Below are 20,596 nucleotides of genomic sequence, written 5' to 3'. Positions count from 1 at the left end.
CACCCATGTTACTCCTGGTTAATAGTAGTGGCTCACCTTTTTCTGCTCCCAGAGTTTGATGAGGTAGAAAGACTTAAACAAGGGGAAAAAAAAGAGATGCCTTAAGAAACCTGACTTCCGTGAGTATGGTAAAGGGCAGATTACAGTCTTTTCTTAAATTAGAAAATTAAACAGAAACTAATGCATGTCAAAGATCAAACAGGCAAGGAATAATCTGCTACTGCAATTACTACCAACAGGGATTGATTCAGTTGATAATTTCCAAATGTAATTTGACATCTCATAAAAATTACAGCTAAACCAACAGAAACTAATTTCTGTTTTTCACAGGTGTCTATCAGGTTATAAACGCACCTAACTTATTGGTTGTAATAAATGCATAACGGAAGGATATAGTTTAATATGAGCCATAGACCTTCCGAATCACCTGTGAAAATAAACTGAAATGGAGTATTTCTGTCTGTCAGTAACAGTCCTGAAACATTTTGTGGCTTTTGAAAAATTAGATTTTTAGTGCTCTTTGACCAAAGTATTTTTTTTTACTCTCCTTATGATCTAGATGAGAGTGGTCTATTCATAGAAACATTTCTCCCAGACCATTTAAGAGCAGGTCTACTGACTCATTCCATTGACCTAAATAGTATTGGATAGGACCAAAAATTGTTTTCTCTTGATTTATTGAGATCCTATCTTTATGCACCATTAAAGTATTTTCTTCAGTTGTTTTTGGGTTGGGTTTGGTTGGTTGTTTTTTTTTTTTTTTTCATTTTTCATTTAAATAAACTTTTATAAGTTTATTTCAATACCTTGGTGCTACTCAGAGATTTTTAAAAGATCTTTGGAAAAATTCTGATATAATTCAGATTGCCATGTACACAGTGCAATAATGCACAGAAGTAGTGGAAAAAAAAGTGGACTTCAGACTGCAAAAATTCTTGTAATGGGAGAATAGAGTTAAATATAAATGCATAACTTAAGTCACAAAGTCATGTTTTCACTCTAACATACCCAATATTTCTTAATTACAGAAATGCCTTTCCTGTATCAATAGCCCATTCTGATTTTAGTAATAATAAAAGATCTCTAGCACCCAAAGAATGGTATAGTATAATCTTTGTATAAGATTTACGGTGTTAAAAATGCTGTACTATTTTATATAAAAGGCCAAAAACTATGCATACCAAGTATGCAGGAAATAAAGAAGTCTAACTGAGATAGAACAAGTGGGTACTTTTGATCTTTATGATTTGGTATACTGTCTTCACAGGAATATACAAGCCACTTGAGTTAACATAAAATAGACCATGTCTGATCTGCTGGTAGGAAAGCTGGACAAAAACTGACATAACAAATAAGATCAAAGTTATAACACAGGAAACTTCTCTTAGTATTGTTTTAGACAACGCTGGACACATTCAAAATTGAAGTATAGGAAAATATCAGGAAAATATCACACTTTGGCTGTAAACTTTTGCTCTAGGTTGAAACATGGCATAGAAAGTTTCAGCACAGCATGACCATTCTCTTGTAATTACTGAATTAAATTTAAATTACTCCCCAAACAAAACATCTTCTCTCAGAAAATTTCATATACTTTTGTTCTTTCCTATCACCTAAATATCAAGTATTCTTTTCTTTTATAAAAACAATAAATCGTGTGTATCCTTTATTAAGCTTTTCAGTGCTATGAAAAAAAATCACCTGTTAAAGAAAAGAGATTTTTTTTTTTTCCTGTATCTTACTGGATTTTCTTTTTCTGAAGGAGAAAGATGTGTAATCAAAAGTTGTGAAGTTACAATTTCTAAACACACTTGACTAGTCAATATGAGGCCAAATCTTATCCAAGGAAATATCGATACTGATTAAAAGCAATAGAAATCTGAGGACAAACTTAACGTTTCTTATGAAATGCCACTGCATTTTAGAAGCCAACTATTACAACTTGCACTGGCAGAATAGAAATAATGAAGCATATCTCCACTCGACGCCTAAAGACATGTCTTGCCACCCTGTAACAGCACCCACCACAGGCTCCCAGAGGACATCAGAGCTGCTGGGGGGTGATGAATCTCAGCGCTCAGAGCAAGGGCTCTCGGCAGTCACTGAGACAGGATGCTGTTTTCCATATAACCCCAGGCCTGCAGCCCCAAACAAACTTCATATGTTGGGAAACTGCTAGAAAGAGATTTACAGAAAGGATTTTCATTTTACTATAATCTGTGCAAGATAATTAGAACCATTAAAATTCAGGAAAAGGATTGTTGAAAAAAAAAAATTAGAGATGGCACAGCTTTAAACAGTTAAATTGTAATAGTTGTTGCAAAAAACCCCAGTATAATGGTGAAGCATCATATAAATTTCACCAAAAATATTGGCTAATATAAACCTGCATGGCTGCAATAGCTGCTACTATTTCCCTTCCTTTCCATTCTCTTTTCTGTTATGCCCTTGCCTTTGAGAGCAGGAAATCTGCTAATACATGGTGTAGCCCTATTTCTATTTTGACATAAATTTTGACCTTAAAGCATGACTTCAACATACTTCAACTGATTTCAGCTGTGCTACATAATCAACAATATCAACATTAAGAATGACTTCCCTTGTAAACAAAGATCTATGATTGGATCAACTGGATCAGTACAAAAGATCCATTGTTTTTCTACTGGCACAATAATTTAATAGTAAGGAATGCTTATCTTTTCATTGAGACTGAAATTCATTCTTGTTTAGACTAGTGTCTAAAGTTGGCACATTGCACATATGCTATGGAAATTCCTTTTAAGCCGTATGAAGGATTTAGCACTTTAGAGGGATGTAGGCAATTCATAAGCCTCTGAAATTCACTTTAGAAACTTTAGATGGCACCAGTGCTGAGACTCATTGAGTTACTGCTATGCAGCAGAACATTAGAAACCCCTCAGCCAAGGAAGAAATGGCTTCAGACAGCAGAGAAGACGTAGATGAGGCATATTATATTTTTCTCAGTGGCAAAACACACTAAAACCTGTTTGGGGAACCTAAGGCACAGTCAAAGAAACTTTGCTACCATGTGATTCAGAGTATTCACTTGCTATAATTTCAAAGTGCTCAAATTTGTTCGAAACATTTTGACAGGCTTAATTGTGTACTGCTTAAGTTTATGCCAGTTCTGGTGATGTGTGTGACATTTTAGTGTAAGCCTTTCCTATTCACGCAGTGTTGCAGAGCATCAGACGTATTAATGATTCTAGAAATGTGCACAACAGAAGTAGAAATTTAAACAACAGAAGTTTGCTATTGGGTCACTGTAAGTAGCTTTTTCCCTTTTTTTTTTTTTTTCCAAGGAAACACACAGAAAAGAGAAAATGTAATTTAAGCAACACAATCATCTAAAATAGCAGATAAAGAAAATAAAATTGCCTTCCAAAAGAATTGTCCTATAGATTGCATAATGAAACTACAGAGGGAAAAAGGTATCTGTGTAGTCAGAATAATCAAAGGAGTAAGTGTTGTACAGATAATTAGCCCACAACCCTCTTGGAGCTACTGAGGAATATGCTTCTGACATATAACATGGCATACCTTGAAACACCTCTACTGTAGTGCAAGGGAGAAGGCAGAAGGCCACTCAACTACCTCAGAAGTGTGGGAAACTGCTTAGTAATTACAGTGGGTTACTAACTGTATATGTATGTAAACTAGATATGGTCTATGCACTCACAAAACACAAATAAACAGGTGCAGTCATAAACAAATATCCATCAGATAATCAAAGAGCATTTTTCATCCAAGAATTACTTGCACTAAGAAGGAAACAGTATCTGACTTCAGATGCGACACTAAATGATCTTTAAGAAGCACTGGGTTTTGGATATTTTTCCCTAAAATTTTTATCTTAGAAATGTAATCCGTTTCAGTATCTGCCACAAATGTTTAATAAGCTGCAAGATAGGAAAATATAGTATTAAAATAGCAAAAAGTTTTGATTCCTTACAGTTATTATTTTTTTTTTAAATTTAATTGGGACCAACTGGCCTCATTGCTTCTTATAAACTTAGCAATATATATTCGGAAAAAGGAATAAAAATGAACAGATGTTTCTCCTTAAAGAAAGAAGTCAGACAAAGATTTTTCTTACACAATAAATCAGCTGCTAGTGGATTTCCAGGATACTGCTCCAGGCTAACTGTTTAGGTATGGCTTAAAAACCCAGTTTACCTCTGTATGTATCCAAAACTGGTAAAGTAGATTAAACTGTAGATGAACAGCAAACACTGAAGGGGGAATGAAAAGAGCCATGGGCAAGTTGAAAATCTGAAAAAATTAGAAGGAAAATATATGTTAGATATATAATTCTAAACTTATGATGATATAATGAAGTACCTTCTCAGGAGCTCAAAGCACTGCACAAGATAACTGCTTCTTCTAATACCTCCATAATGTAGAAATTACATAGAATAGATACTGATTATTATGTTACTACTAGGTGTGCTATAGCAAATGAAACATAAATTGATGCACAAGTGACTTCCCAAAAGTCATACTGAGCAAGTAGAAAAATCAAGAAAAGAACTCAGAAATCCTGAGCTTAGATGTTTATTCTGCATACTATACAGAGCAGACAGCAACATATCCTTGACGTGAAGGGTTCGCTTATAGGGGAAAATTATCACAGAATAAGCAAGGTGTCAATGTGTAACACTATAGCTTTTCCATCCAAACTCTCTACATGAGCACCATAAGGGCAAGGCAGCTTACTTGGCTTTCAAAGTTAGTTATAAATTCTCACCCTAACTTGCTCATGGCATCTCCCTTGAAGCCCCAATTTATTACTGAGTTCTAAAGATGTACTAGCATGAAAACAGCTTCAGAAAACTGGTTACTTAGGAAAGACACTGGTACTTTACATACAGAGTAAAGTCCTAGGAATTTCACAATTAATTGCTTAACTGGCTGAGCAATAGAATAAGACTTCCGAGACCTACATGTGTTAAAAGTCAGTCTACTTTCTTCAGAAAAAGGCTTTTTTTTTTTCTACCTGACTTTGTGTTATACCAGCTGCATTAAGAAGTTAATCCTTCCCTAAAATACAGAGATTTTTTTCTAAACCAAACAGTAACAGAGGTATCTTCAAAACTTTAAATCTCTTTAGCAGTCAGGGAAAATCTGGGTAGCAGATAAGAGCTCCCTGTGAAACACAGCAAAATTAGCAAAATCTGTTTTCGAGTTCCTATTGTCCTCACAAAAATCAAATCTTTGAACGTCAGAGAAAGCAATCTGATAGCCATGACAGGCCTCCTAAGCCAGGAATTCCTTCAGTGTAAATCTGCACATAGCATTTAATTCTGACATGCTCTCAGTTTTTGTCAAAAGGCCTACCCAATAGGTAAGATGTCACACTGGGGCTGTGAAACAACTGCACCTCCATCCCCATGATGTGACTGATGCTCTCAAGAAAGTCATCACAGCTGTATCTCGCTATCACAAGCCAATGGAGGACGAAGGCCCTACAATCCCAACTCGGTCTGCTGGCTTCAACCCCAGACAATGACTGAAGCACTAGAAAGAAACCTTTAAGTCACTGAAGTATCACCTGGTAGGGCTGGGACAGCTGTGATTTCAAAAACTACATTCAAAGGCTTTATGGATCACAACTGCCCCACAAACTACAAGTGGGGCATCTCTGGTTGTATGTCTTGGAAATTCTTTTCCAAGAAGTGAAGGAATTCAAAGGTGGTAGGAGGATTATGCTAAGATTCTGGAAGTTGGGGAAATAATATAAACAGCTATCTTGTTTTAATCAGTCTGATCCTCAAAGGCTGAAGTGTTCGCATAAGATTTATAAAACAAAAAAGAAAGAAAAATATATTTGAATATTGCATATTCAATCCCTAAGAATCACTCAGTCTAAGTAAACTCACAAAAATTCACAGCAACTTTTACCTAAGGTGGGAGATAGTAAATGCCATCGGGGGGATGTGGCATTTAGGCGTGAAATTCTGGAGTAGAGGTGGGTAAGAGACTTCTTTAAGAATTAAAAATGCAGATCAGACTGCCTTGTGCAGAAGACTACTAAACAGAAGAGTGACTTTCAAACCCACAATTTTCCATGCTCTGAAAAAGGAATGTAGTGCAAGTCTCTCATACTTTAGAAGAAATGCCCTAAACACCAGCATGGCGTCAATCTCTTTTCCAAGTTCCTTTTTCCTCCTCCCTTTAACCTGGACCCCCTTAGTATTTAATTATTAAAAGTGGGCGAGCTATGAAGGGGGGAAAAAAAAAAAAAAAAAAAAAAAAAAAGAAAGAGACTGAGAGATATTTGTCCCACAACAGCCTGAAGGCTGGCATGGTTTTTCTCAAAGGTTATCTTACAAAGAAGCCAACAAAGAAGTAGAACACATGGCCACATTTAAGTAAAGCTACTGCAGTTTTTTTCTTATTATTGATTGTACCTGTCTAATGACATGATAAGAGCAGGAAATTTTTTAAAAGGAATGGAGAGGAAGTTGATTTTAAAAAAAAAAACAACAAAAACAAAAAAACCCCAAACCAAACACATGCTTTTCAGATTATTCATGGAAGTGGTTGCAGGACTGAAAACAAGGTTAAAAATTATATGCTATTTCCCTAAAAGTATCAGGAGCAATTTGGTGGTATTTACAGATGACTCAGAGGGGAAGGAAGGATCATCTTCATATTTATTTTCTAACCCACTTCTCACAATCAGTACTAGGATTTCCCTGCTAAGTGGTGAGATGAGGGAAATTTTATATAAATCAATCCACAGGTAAATTTGAGATTGACAAAGGAGAATGCTTTCCTAACTGCCTAATGGTTCCTTGCAATGTAAGCTTTATTTTGCACAGAAAGGATTTCAAAGATCATTTACAGGAGTAGAACCCATAAGGAGGAATGAAAACCTCTCCCATACAAAAGATTGGTTTTTTCCTATTTGTGGTTCCTCTGAAACAGCAAGATCAGTGTCAGGGGGAAAAAAAAAAAAAAAATCATTAGTTTTTCACTGGAAATGCCAATTCACCAAATCAAAACATTTCGTGTGAATGTACCAGCTTTCACTAATTTGTAGAGGAAAAGCTTTCCTGGCTCCAAGATGGAATTTCTGGTTAACACTGCAGAAGAATGTTTATCACACTCACAGATCTTTTCCCACTTGTGGATTCAGCAACAGAGATTGAAAGCGCGCCACAATAACTGATAACCTGATGGGAAAGGCACTCAGTGAGGGGGTGGAGAGGGATTCATATCTGGGGCTGCTGCACTGCTGCACTTCACACTTAAGGCATTGCCCCTTTTGAAGGGTGTGTGTCCGCTGCACGCTCTCCGACGTGGCCACGCTCTACCTTTCTCCCTCCCATTTTCAGTAAAAGCTTATAAACGCTTCCATTGCAGAAAGGGAAAACTTTGAAACTCCTGAGGTTTAGCAGGAGGGCTGATTTTCCTGCACTGAGCCCCTCCATTTCCACGCTGGGTCTCTGGGGCCACCTGCCGATGCGGCCGGCTCTCGCCCACAGGCTGCTATACTTCTGTGAGGATTCTGCGGGAGTTAAAGGTAAGGATGAAAAAAAAACCAAAAAAACCCTCCCACAAAACCCCATCCCTTACAGATCCCAGACCTGGCAGACTCCTCAGCAGATAACAAGGGAACTTGGTGACTCTCTGCTGAAAAGAACAGCATTACCTATTCCCTTTCCAGATTTATGTATAGACATTTCCACTGCTTTTAAACCAACAAGACATAATTCAACCCTTTATCTAAACGCACAGTCTAAAGCTATCAAATTATTATGGATCTAATATTTGCAATTAAATCTTACCCTTGGAGGACAGTTGAGAACTGGTACTCAAAGAATTAAATCATAGCTTTTCAAGGTGTATATGCAACTCTCTCCTTTCATAATTGCACTTTAACTAAGTGTTTCACCAGAAGCACAGATTTATATAGCATTAGCTTGCTGGTTTCTTCTTAAAAATGAATGTACATTTTTTCCACATCTTTTTCCCACAAAATTGCCTTCAAAACCATCTCTCAGTCTTAACAGTAGGTCTGCTTCTCTATGGCCCCTCCACTGGAGTAACAGAAACACTGTGTGTGCAAACGACATGAAGCAATACACATTTGGTTCCAAGTTCAGGAGTACATCTCACACCGCTGATTGTACTTCAGGCATGTTTTTCTCTTCTCTTTCGTGTCACATCTTTTCAATCAGCTCGAGCACAACCCACACAGATTAATATGCTGATTTATTTATCTTAAAACATTTAACTTAAAACGCATACAGAGCTGGCAGCAGAACAGTCCCACAATCCCACACCATCCACCACAACTTTCTCACAGCCTGCACAAAACTGGATGTCAAACTGCATTCAACGGTACACATTCGGCAACATCAGATCACTCTCAGCGATTAACTAAATGCTTCACTTTCAGCTTTGAGGCAGATGCATCCATGGGGTTCTGCACAAGTCTGGCAGTCCAAAAAAATAGCAGTGCTGTAAGAATTAGCAAGAATTGTGTTCATGCACAGTAAGGCTTTGGAGAAAGAAAACTGGCATGACTCTCAAAAGTTCTGGGGGGAGGCAAACCAGTATCTACATTTACCAAATGTTTTGGCTAATAACAAATATTTGGTGAAAAAAAAAAGCTGCACACAAAGGTATTATGGATTCTTAGGTTCGTTTCCCTTTGCTCAAAGCAAATGCATTTTAAATGTTCATATATAATTTGTCAAGTGGTACCAGTGTGGTCCTGAGGATGGTCTTCAGAATCTAAGGCAGCCAGACATCTTGGCCTTCCGGAATATTTTATGCTCTCTGAGGTATCATCCTCAAAATCACGCAGGCAGGCAAAGTGCTCATGCACACACCCATATGTACACACAGGCTTTTTGTCTTTTTTGAATTATTGTTTTTGTTAAGCATTTGCACATATGGTCCCAATGGGTAAATATGCAAAGGTTAAATCTTTAACATGGCAGTATTTACACAGGAAGCAGAGTTGTGACAGAGATGCATCCCTTCCGCTATTGTTCATTATGGTCATTTAAATTAGAGTCACTCCTACTAACATCAGATGATTATTTTCTATGTTAAAAAAAATAACTAGAATTTACATAGAAGACTTTAAGAAACAAATCTAAGAAACAGTTTCTGTTTCATGATTTCCAGAAGAACTATTCATTTTTCTGGAACCTAGAACTTTAAGTCATTTAATGTTATGGGCTTGAAAAAGTTATGAACAACAGGCTAAGTCCATGCTCAGTTACGTGAGCATAAATCTAGACTAACTTTACTGTAGTTAATGGATTTACACTGGATTTGCATGTGTGAGCACACACTCTTGGCTTTGAGTCATTTGCTCACAGGCTAGCTATAGAGATTGCCAGAGGACTGTGCGTTTCCTCCACCACCAGTATTATACCTCATTGGAGAAGAGCATTTATATATTTTATGTATATAAAAATACATTGAATATTGCTTTTCAACTCTAATTCTGAAAATTCAAACTTCGAAGTTATTCTTTTTTAAAAAACAAACTACAAACTGAGTTAAAAAAATAGAGTCAAAAGAGAACATGAGAGCACAACTAAGGAACTATCAGCAGTTACCCTGGGCACAAAACGAAACACTGAATAGTATGTTACATTTATAAATGTATTTGGAAATATACATTTTTAAATCTGTAAATGAGTACTCAATTTATATTGCATGTATACGCAGCTCACCATTTAAAATAAATTATATCTGAAACAACACTAGGTAAAAGTAGTGGTATACTGCCCTTACTTCCTAGAGTACATGACATGAATGAGCAGAGACAAATAAATACATTTGCATGTCCAAAGCAATCTTCAGTAACGATTTCTCTCCCTGCTCCTTTCAGTTATACAGACATATTCTAGAGTAATGTTATACTCTGACCTTTTCCTGTACTTATGCATGAATAACTGAATGAAAAAAATTGTCCCATTTTACTCAAAAAGTTATGAAAATATAAATGCAGGTTTATAATTAGCCTTCTTAAACTTAACTAGTGTATCTCTTTTCAAGTTTGCTGTAAAACCATTAATGAATGTATTTTTAAAGCTTATGATTCTCAGATTCATCAGTTTCAACTTCTGCGATTTCAGTGTCAAACATCTTAAAAAATTTATATGTTTTTCTTTTAAGGTAAATAAACACTGTGTTTTCACTTTCACTAAATCTTGTTGATATTAATTTGTTTGTCATATCTTGTACAACTTACCCAGGAGGTGTATTTCTGCAGTACAGATTGTCTCAAGGCTGTGAATAAGTTGTAATCTTCAGAACTATGATGTACTTGGTGCGCTGCCCACAGTATATTAACCTCTGCAAAACACATAATTTCTAATGAGGTATGTACTAGAGAACAAAGCAACATTTGTTTCCCAAGGCCTTTTTTCTTAAGCCAAAAGCAACTAATCCCCCAGCTTACACTTTGCTATTTTACCATAGTATAGCAGGTAATAAAACCTAATGTTTAGAGCTGAGTTTGGGTAGGCTGGGTTAAATGTTGGTAAGTGGACACAAGTCAGTGTAACTTCCATGCTGAGGAAGGCGAGACTATGGCAGGAACTAAAATCATTGCTGGAAGAGCAGAAGGATGTGTGAGATGAGAGTTAAACAGCCAGAAAGCTTGAGCCGAGCCCTGATAACATGAGTCAGTAGGAGCTCTGTTATGGGGTTCAGAGGGACAAGGACTGAAGATGCTTCATGCCTGCATTTGTCCACTGAAGTTATATTCCAACCGGTGTCTGCTGTTATGCTTACAGTTTTCTGGAACATGTATATCTTCAAGCCCACTTATAGCACAGACCACAAAACACAGCCGTTGCCTGCCCACTAGTGACAAATGGAAGAACAAATGGCCACTTGCTGGGAACTCTGGACCCAGCTGAAGGAGAGCAGTGGCTCTATTGTGTTACAGTTCAAAAAGAGTTGCTGGAGTAAGGGCAAAACGACTGTCAGCCATGTCCCCTGAAGGCATGATACCTCTAATGCACTGCAGTGAAGAAGAATACTTCAAAATCCTGATTGTATTTCAAGGCATTTTCTCATTAAGTACAGATCTGGGTGGCCCCTCTGCGTGGTATATTGATATCTGGACAGTCTTAAGGGGGAGGTTAAGACAGAAATGTTCAAGGCCATCAGATGTATAGCTATGAGGTTGACCTTAATTATAGCAAAACAAGAAAGTGGGAGGTTACTGCAGCCCAAATAATGCTTATTTAGCATAAACCTAAATTTAAGGTCACAGGTATTTCAGAGGATGAAGTATACACAAAGCCTCAGCTGATTACACAAACTAAAAGTTAACTGGCTGTCTGCCAGGTGCACACTCCCATTGCCACTGACTTGTTTCACCACAGCAATTAGACAAGTGCCTTTGGCAGATACTAGAATCCCATTCACAGAATGATCTTATAATGTGTATGTAAAGTCCTGAAATTATCTGGTGCCAAGCTTACGTCAAATAGTTTAGGTCTGGTGATTAACATGTACTTGCAATGTGAAGTAATGCCAAAAAATCCTCTTAATGAATCTCAAGGTGTCTTCACTATTTCAGGGGACTAGATAGTCTTGAAACAGGAGGTAAGTCTTGTATGCTAGAAAATGAGAATTTTAAATCTAATGAATTTTGACAGTTTGGTAATTTACATGAGAACAACATTTTTGAATGTGCTCTAAGTCCTTGAAAATCCTTACAATTGTTGAATTAAACCTGTAATTTCAACTATCGTAAAACACTTAACACTCAATCTGAGAATTCTTCCTTCTTTAAATGCATTTGTTCCTGAAGGAACAAGTGTTCACTACATCAAGAATTAGTGATCTCTCTCTCAAAAAAACCCCAACACCACCTTTAATACATCTCTGCCTAATGAGCTCACTAGGAGATTAATTATTCAGGTGAGCTTCAGTACTCAGTAATAATTTGTATTTGAAATGTTTCCCAAGACCTGGACAGAAGCTAAATGAGTGAACAAAGCATCTGAAAAGGTGGAGGTTAAAGACCTGTCTCCTTAGTTGTTTTAAAAGCATTTACTTCCTATCACAAACTGTGTGTAACACAAGCCTCCACTCAATGAGGTACAGCTGTGCAAACAGGGTACAGTAACTGGATCTTGCTTCTTTCAGTCATTTTTCAGCATTATGAAAAGTTCAAGGAAGGGAATCTATGATGATTTTTACAGTCTACTTTCATTGTAGTTAAGGTCAAATGGTTTTCAAAATTAATTACTAAAAAGGCATTTTATTAGCATTCATTTTTAAGTTAAACTGCCTCTTACACTAACAAGAATATGGAATAAGGTAACTGGATATTGGTAAAATGTTAATCTTTCAGATGTGCGAGTCAGCTTAAATGATCTATCATTCAAAAATATACCACAGGAATATTAGGGACATAAAGAAACAATTCTGCCGCAAGTAATATAACTGCTGAAGCTAGTTTTGACTTCTGTTACAGCTAAGTAAATTAAATCCTGCTCCTTAATCCTATTCTTGCTGACATCAATGACACAGACTATGTTAAAATCCTTGGCTAAGTAGGCAGGGTTGTTGATCAGAAATAATTTTTGTCTTCAAAATTTATCTGAAGAAACTGATCATCAATAACTTTTTATTTGAAGCTAAAGAATAACATCATGAATAAGTGTGAAATAGTTCACCCCAAAACTCAGTCTGTAAGCACTAGTACATTAAAAATGTTACAATCATAAAGCCTAAAAGACATCTCACAAATGTAAGAAACAGACCAAGCATTCTTCAAGGAATACAGCTGACTGCTCACCAACTACCCATGACAGAAACCAAAATGTATGTGTCTATAGAAGAGTTGCGGTTTCACTTTTTCATTCATAATGATGATAACTTGAAGCAAAATGAGAAAAGTTATTTGAACGAGAATGAAATTGTAAAAGACTCTCTCACATGCACTTTCTCATATGTATTATTACATAATGACCAAAAAAAGAGAGCAAGACCGAGACATGGCCAATTCCAACACAGAGTTTGTAAAAAAATCTGTGTAGAAAATGGGAAGTATTACCACATTTTGTAGATCTTTCCAGCCAAATTCTCCCATGAAGCCACAGGAAAAAAGTAGGTGATGGAAGTGGAGAAGACACTCAGACGATGCTATAATGGAATTTTTGATGTTTCCTAAGTCAAATGTGATTGGTAAATACAATTAAAAAAATACATAACTGCAATACACGTGCACAAAACCCCTATTTTTGATTCAGGAGAGCAAACATCATAGAATCATAGGATAATTCAGGCTGGAGAGAACCACAGGAGGTCTCTAGTCGAACCTCCTGCTCACAGTGGGACCAGCTTTACATTCCTGCATACTACACCCAGTTGGGTCTTGGAAACCTTCTGCATCTTCTGCTATTATGAAAAACTATCTCTAACAGAAGATAAAGGTGGCATTTCCCTTTCATGTAGTTGTGAGGAAAGTTATACTATTATAATCTAGCACAGCAAGGGCCTCCTTTCCTGGTGTGGCTTTCCCCAGGTTTGTGTTAATAGGTGCAGACCTGACGAGCTATTCACATCTGGGGAAGAATAGAACAACTACATCTTGCTACTGGAGTTAATTATTGTTTAATACATTACTATTGCCATTGTACAGAACCAATGAATATTTTCTTCCATCACCCAATACAAACTGTAAAAGAATCAGCATGTAATCCCAAAAGAGAATGAATGATGCCATGCAGATAGTTGAGGAAGGAAAGAAAATTGGCGCTACACAGGAGTTGCTGGATGATGGATGGGTTATCATGTGGCCCTCAGTTTTCACTCTAGCTCTTTAAGTCTCCATGAAGTTCTCTCAAGAGTCAGACTTGCAGCTGCTAAAATCAGCGGGCTCCAAGCGGTTGAGATATTTGTGTCCTAATACTAATTCTAAAGGAGAATTAAGATTTGTCTTTTTTAGCATTAGTTCAATATATGAATTCTATGGATAGAAGAAAGAAAATAAGAGGCTAAGGGAAGTGGCCTCGAGAAGAGGAGGCTGTGGGGAAACGTAATAGTAGCCTTGCAGCGCCAATGAAGCATCGGTTACCAAGAAGTTGGAGCCAGGCTTTTTGCAGCAGTCCCACTTTATCTTCTTTTCTGGGTTTTCCAAAAGTAAGAAAGATTAATAATGTTATCCTTCTTTTCCACTTTTTCCCTCCCTCCTCCTCCTAATTAATACATAAAATGTTTCACACACCGTCACAAACATATTGGTATGGCAACTAATGATTCTACTTAGCCTTAATTTTTTTCTATTTCAAATTTATTTTTTGACACTAATCAAGTCCCTTTCTATGAGACCCAAAGATAGATCCAATGCCTGGGCCATATTTCACTACTTCTGAAGCATTTCTTTTGTGTCAGTAGAAACTGGTCATCGTGCATGTAAGATTTCTCTTTAAGAATACATAATGCATAGAGTACAAAATGAGACTTTTTCATTAACTTCTGTAGCTTTCAGTGATTTCCACAGGCCAACACATTTTATTAACATCAGGAGAAAAATATGCATGCCAAAAAACCCTGTAGTCATTTCAAAGAGTGATATCAATGAAAACAACCTTTTTAAACAGTCCTCAAAATCAGTGAAATGGTAAAGATTTGATGAATCTTTTGTGAATAAAAAAGATTAGATAGACCTTTTAATTAAAGCTTTGCACACAGCTTTATAAGACCTGGATCTAAAGTAAAGTGGAAAAAAAATACAGATTATTTAGAAATACGTCCATATGATGAGTCATGTTGTTTCCATTCTCTTTCAGTCAACGCTGACTGTAGCTAGAAGGACAGGTGAAAGTTTCCCCTCAGCATCTACCTAAATTTAAACAAAACCTTCAGTTTGACTATGCTTGCCATCTCTTACAAGGTTAGATACCTTCCGTATTCAGTGAGGAACTGAACCACTATTTACCTAGCTAGAAGCTTAGAAGATAGCAAAATTACATTGGCTGTGCCACAGATTACCACATTACAATGACCTCCACAAAGCCAAGCATGTGGCAAGAAACCCCTCGCCCACGGCATGGTCCCTGCTGACCCCAGCGCAGAAACTGCTGCTTCCTACAGCAGCTGTAACCTGCAGTGCTTCAGAGGCAGGTACACTGTGCTGCATTCGCCTACAAGCAATAGTAAAAGGATCACTTCATGGGTCTACTTCTCTCCAGTCAGAATTAGTAGAAACCCCAGGACAACCGAGGAAAGAAAAATGGCCTGGAAGGTAAATCTTCCAGTCATCCCTTCCCTTTTCTATGCATTTCAACCCTTCCTACAAAGATAAAACAGAGAAGAATACATAGTACTTAAATAATTTCTCCACTAAACTATTAGCTTTTCTTATTCACAAAACAACTGTTTGATTACTTACTACCTTCCTGCCTTGTTCTAATTGATCTGTTCTGTTGATGCTTCTGAAATGTTTGAATAAATCTCTTCTCATGCAGGGCTTTTTCAAAGAGTCTCATTCCCTGCTGGATTCTACACTTGCATTGGATGAACAACCACTGAGACAGAGCACCACTTAAGTTTTGTTACTGGGAGGGACAATTACTGGATTGTTTTAATAAAAGTTGGCTAAAAAGCTGTATTTTGGGACCCAGAGTGGATGCCTTTATTAAAATTGGGAAGTCACTCTAGAATCCATTCCACCTCACATGAAAACAGAAATGTCCCTACACAGATTAGTTAATTACCTCCACTACAGAAGTAGATATGATCCATACATGACTCTCCTGTTTAGTCTGTTGTGGTGTAGTCCCTATTTGTTACTCTTCTGATCCAACTCTGCTTTATGGTTTTTGTTTTGGCATTGTTCAATAAGAGTTGCAAGATAGGTTATTTGCCAAAAGCCTCTGCCTCCTTCTTATTTGAAATATAATTCTTATAGGAACAAATTCTTTCCTCAGTTACTTTAGTGTAAGCGTAGAGCTGTGCGGGTTTAATGAGAACAGGATTAGATCCAAGGAATTTATCTGGAAGACTGTATTACATACCACACACAAAGAAGTATGTATATAGGGAAATGTGTCTTATTAAAAAAAAAAAAAAGTGTACATTTTTCTTACACTGTGGCCTTAGCTACAGTGAGCGTTAGCAGTTTGTATTCTCAGGATGATCACATATGTAAATCAAAAGACTAGCTGTATGGAGATCTGAGTTGAAGTGGTAAATTAGACTTGATTCACTATAGAGCTTCAAACAATTTTCTTAACTTTCTTCTTCTGCACATTTTTATTGAGAAGCACCTATCTGTGCAGGTACCTGACATAGACCAGTTCTCAGCATTTAGAAAGTAAAGAGTTCCACTAGTGTTTAGAATAATAGGAAAAACACACTACGTTAGCCTTTTCTCCCAGTGTTTGTGTGTCAGGAGGAGAACTGGAACAACTCAGAAGCACCTCTTCAGCCTCAGCACTATCTAGTCCTCTTTGGTCATTTTGCAATGAAATACATTGCGGTACCCAGACAATTCCAGGATAGGCAATCATACAGCGTGTCACACAGCCAGTGTCAAACAGAAAATAATGCTACCATGAGACACTCTGTAACCTACACAGTTGCAATTCAGCAGCTGAATTAGGAAATTTCACTAGGCATTCAGTATCTGATCATTCTGTGATGCAAGATGTGCTTTTTCTGTGCTTTGTTCAGTATTATCTCTGTTTTTCAGCCCTCTTCTTAAGTTACTGTATGTGGTCAGCAAACTATTTAGTGAGTGGGCTAACTTATAATCAAGTAATACATGGTATATGCTCCCATGGCTTACAAGCCAAAAATTGGAGCAACCTTCTACAAAACCTGTCTCCAGAATCAGTGCACAAGCCAAAACCTCCTGCTTGATCTGCTGCCATACCAGTTGAAAACACAAAACTGCTCCCACACGAAAAATCCACAATAAGGTTTGCAAAACTTAAGATGCAGAATGGTCTAGCGAAACGTGGGAAGAATCAAAACAAGCCAAAGGATTACATATGCTACCCAGAATAAACAATGGGCCAGATCATATCCCCTCTTAGCAAGAATCTGGGGGACTGTGAATTATACTCAGATACACTTCTGAATCTGTAAAATATTTAAGATATCAAGTGGTTAGAAAAGCAGAGCTTTGCCAGGTCAAAAATAATGGTCCTCTCAACCCATACGTGCCCTGCATTATTTCCTGGCATCCTCATAAGCATACGACATCAATGGAAAGGCTAGAAAAAAACCCACAGTGTTCCCAAAGACTCAGTCTCTTTTAGTAGGAGTAGTTCCCTCGGAAGCTAAGCTGCATGGATCAAACTTCATGCAATGTAGTTATATCCATGTAAACAAGAGTAAGAGTCTCTGCTAATTACATTAGGACAGTCCCAACCCATGGCCTGTGAGCTTTTCATACAGTTGGCGGGAATCGAACTGCCTCTTTCCACACATGCCATGGAAAACCACAAAGGAATAAAGGTTATTAGGTAAGGATTCAGAAATTAATTCACAGTGACTCAATCTCTGACTTCACTCATAGTTTTAATAGAAAATGAATGTGCATTCCTTTGTGGGGAAAAGATATTGCGAAGATAAATGATCCAAAGCAATTTTAGCATGCAAATGTTGGATTTGGACACTTCCACAAAGACAAATAGGAAAAACTCAAAAGATGAAGAAACACACAGAAGGAATGAAGTTTTAGTAATGTTTATAAATGTTACCTCTGAAAATAGTGCAATATTTGGCAAGTCTTTCAGTACACAGCAGGTCTCTCACACAAATTCTGCTATACCAACTTGCCAGATCAACCTGTTTCGTACACCTTCCTGAAGCCAATTGTTCAAGTTCTCTAGTTGCTTGGAGCAGCTCTGCAGCTGGTTAAAGTTTTGTTTGCCTGAGTTCTGGATAACCAGTGTAGCAAAGATCCGAGTCTCTGGATCATGACAAACCATGATGGTGGCAGCTGTTACACTGACACTTGTCTCTTTCATGGGTGTATAAAGCTTGATTCAGGTACCCTGTTTTCCAGTTCTGGCTTTCGTAACAGATTCTTTAGGTGTAAGACTCTGAAAACAGCTCTGATTTGTACCAAAAATAAATTGGTGCCATGGCACTTTCAAGGATCACTAAATCATAGCATAAAATCCTGTTTGGGAACCCAGTCCCAAGCCCTGTCAAGCATTTCCCACCAATATTGGGCTCAAGTTTTCCAACCATCCCTTCTTCAGTGAGGGTTCCTACTGGTTATAGCAGTTTATCCACCTTACACCCTTACAGCCTCTTGATTGAGTGACACAATATATGTTAACTTCTGCAGCTCATTGATGTAGCAATTTTTTGCAGCACTTACTTAGCTCTTTCTGCACCTTTTTTACTACAAAGAGGAGCACATGGCTCATTAATTGCACAACTATAAATCATCCTGTTGGTGAAATTAGATTTATATATTCAAATAAAAACCTGCAACAAATTGTAAGGAAGATGTAAAGATCTGGTGCAAAGTGACTTCTACAGATCTGTGCCACTTTATACAAGCTGCAGACTTGACTCAAGCTTCTCCAAATATGGCCGATTACAGCACTGGCAATCTTTAGTTCTGAGCCATTGCCAACCTGTATAATATAACTTGGTGTTACTGAATACTGATGTCAAACTGTGGTATAAATGTGTGAAACACATTAACTGTGACCAAATTAGCACTCTACTCCTTAGCTTGATGATAAAGAGAACTGAGACTAAATTAAATAAATTCTTTAAAAAAAAAAAAAAAGTTACTTCAGAGAACCTACATTTTTTTTTACTTCAATTCTTTTTTTTTTTTTCCTTCCTCATAAGCGTCTCAGCCACTGAAATGTCAGCTTATGCAATTTGAGAACATATTCATCTTGGAGGATCTTAGAAGGAAACTGCTGGAATGAAATAGAAAAAAAAAAAAAGAGAAGATAATTCTCCTTTTGTTTTTTTGGTGGGGGAGTGGGGGTGAGAGTTCTTATGCTCCTGTATCCTGGGCTGTCTCTACAAAAGATTGATGTCTGGTGTCACCGTTAGGAAGTGCAAACTGTTCAGCTTCATTGCAATCCGTGTCCTCATCCTCTTGCTCTGCAGGATACCACATATTTTGGCAGGCAATATTCAGATGGGAAGCACTTTAATGGCAAGAATGGATGCCAGTGAAACCTTTTCCCACAATGTTCAAAACTCTGAATGTGCATACGTTAAAGCAACATAAAGCTGCAGGATATTAGGAAGAAAACAATAACCGATACTAACTCAGCCACATTAATCTTACTTTTTGCCCCTCAGAACAATACATTCAAAGAATGCTAGGGAAATACACACAAACAAAAAAAAAAAACCAACAAAAAAAGATGAACTGGAATGAATTAAAGTCCTCCAACTCAAAGGCATAAACATACTTTTTCAAAGGAAATATCCATGGCCCCTTCACGTAACTTTTACCTTTTAGGTTGATTTCCTGCATTCATTTCTTTGGTTCTTCATTTTTCCAAGCCAGATAAAGTAAGAATTAACACTGATAAGTCAATGGAGTTATTCTAGTATAAAAGAGAAATTAGCTCTAGACAGTTTTCTCTTGCAGACTGTTTTAGGTGATTTATTAAGCCAAGTTCCTGAATGATAGATGTGTGGAAATATAGACTAGATTTGCAAAGGATTCTATTGAAATTTACTGAGATATCAGGGAAGCTGGGGGACATCAAGACACACCACCACCCTTAAATAAACTTTAAAATATTCTAGAAAAAAACATTTACATCCAACTTTTGTCCCATTCCTTTGTAGATTTGCAAACCATAGAAAAACCCAGACAGGCACTTTAGGAAATGCACGAGTTTTGTACTTTCTGTGGACCTGATTCTTACTGAATTCAGTTGAAAAATATCCATTAACTTTAACAGATTTTGAAACAAGTTCATTATATATTATACAATTCAAAACAAAGGACAGTTGACGCTTTGTGGTCAAGTTCAGGTATTTAGTGAGATTGGCCACCCATATTTATTTATGCATTTGTTTAACAAGTGTCAAATTATTTCTCTGAGAGATAAAAAGAGCCAATATAGTAACAGATACCACGTGCTTATTTAACAGTGATAGATCCATTGTATTTTGTAGTCATACTGCTTATTTATAGCATACGTGATGCATAAAAAAAGAAACCTGCGCTTCCACAGATTACATTTGGACCAGTGTTGTAAGTACGTATATTATACTCCCACTCCTAAAAGCATATAGCTAACAGTAGATCCTTTGTGTCCATTGAGTAAATACCTATCGCTGCATCTGTCATACAACAGATTGTCTCTGGACACTATTAAGTGTGCTGAAACTTTAATAGCCTTTTCCATTTATCACTCTAACAAGGAGGACATGGAAGCCACGTAGACAGATTAGATAAAGAGACCAGAACACAAGCAACTGTCAAAGCATGCAGCCTCAATTTAAAGGTGAAAAAGAAAGGGGACATATAAGCTTGTCTCCATACCCCACCAAGCTGGGATCCATCTGGTAAAGCCCACCCCTAAGTGTGTCATCTAGGACTATCTAGAAGATGCCTCTAGCACCAGAATGC

At 37.2% G+C, this 20,596-nt stretch overlaps 1 protein-coding gene across 4 annotated transcripts in view; it reads right to left on the bottom strand.

Moving 5' to 3' along the window:
* Positions 1-20,596, bottom strand: part of AGMO (alkylglycerol monooxygenase) — a 200,473-nt gene that overhangs the window by 108,827 nt on the left and 71,050 nt on the right. For all 4 annotated transcript variants that reach the window (XM_052800848.1, XM_052800869.1, XM_052800878.1 and 1 more), the window contains exons 4-5: positions 10,244-10,347; positions 4,198-4,293 (exon numbers count right to left, since the gene is read on the bottom strand). In XM_052800848.1, the coding sequence (XP_052656808.1) occupies positions 4,198-4,293; positions 10,244-10,347 (200 nt within the window). The remainder of the gene's footprint in view (positions 1-4,197; positions 4,294-10,243; positions 10,348-20,596) is intronic.

This window comes from Harpia harpyja, chromosome 1 (assembly GCF_026419915.1).
Source record: "Harpia harpyja isolate bHarHar1 chromosome 1, bHarHar1 primary haplotype, whole genome shotgun sequence".
NCBI lineage: Eukaryota > Metazoa > Chordata > Aves > Accipitriformes > Accipitridae > Harpia > Harpia harpyja.
This window is presented reverse-complemented; position numbering and strand designations above follow the sequence as displayed.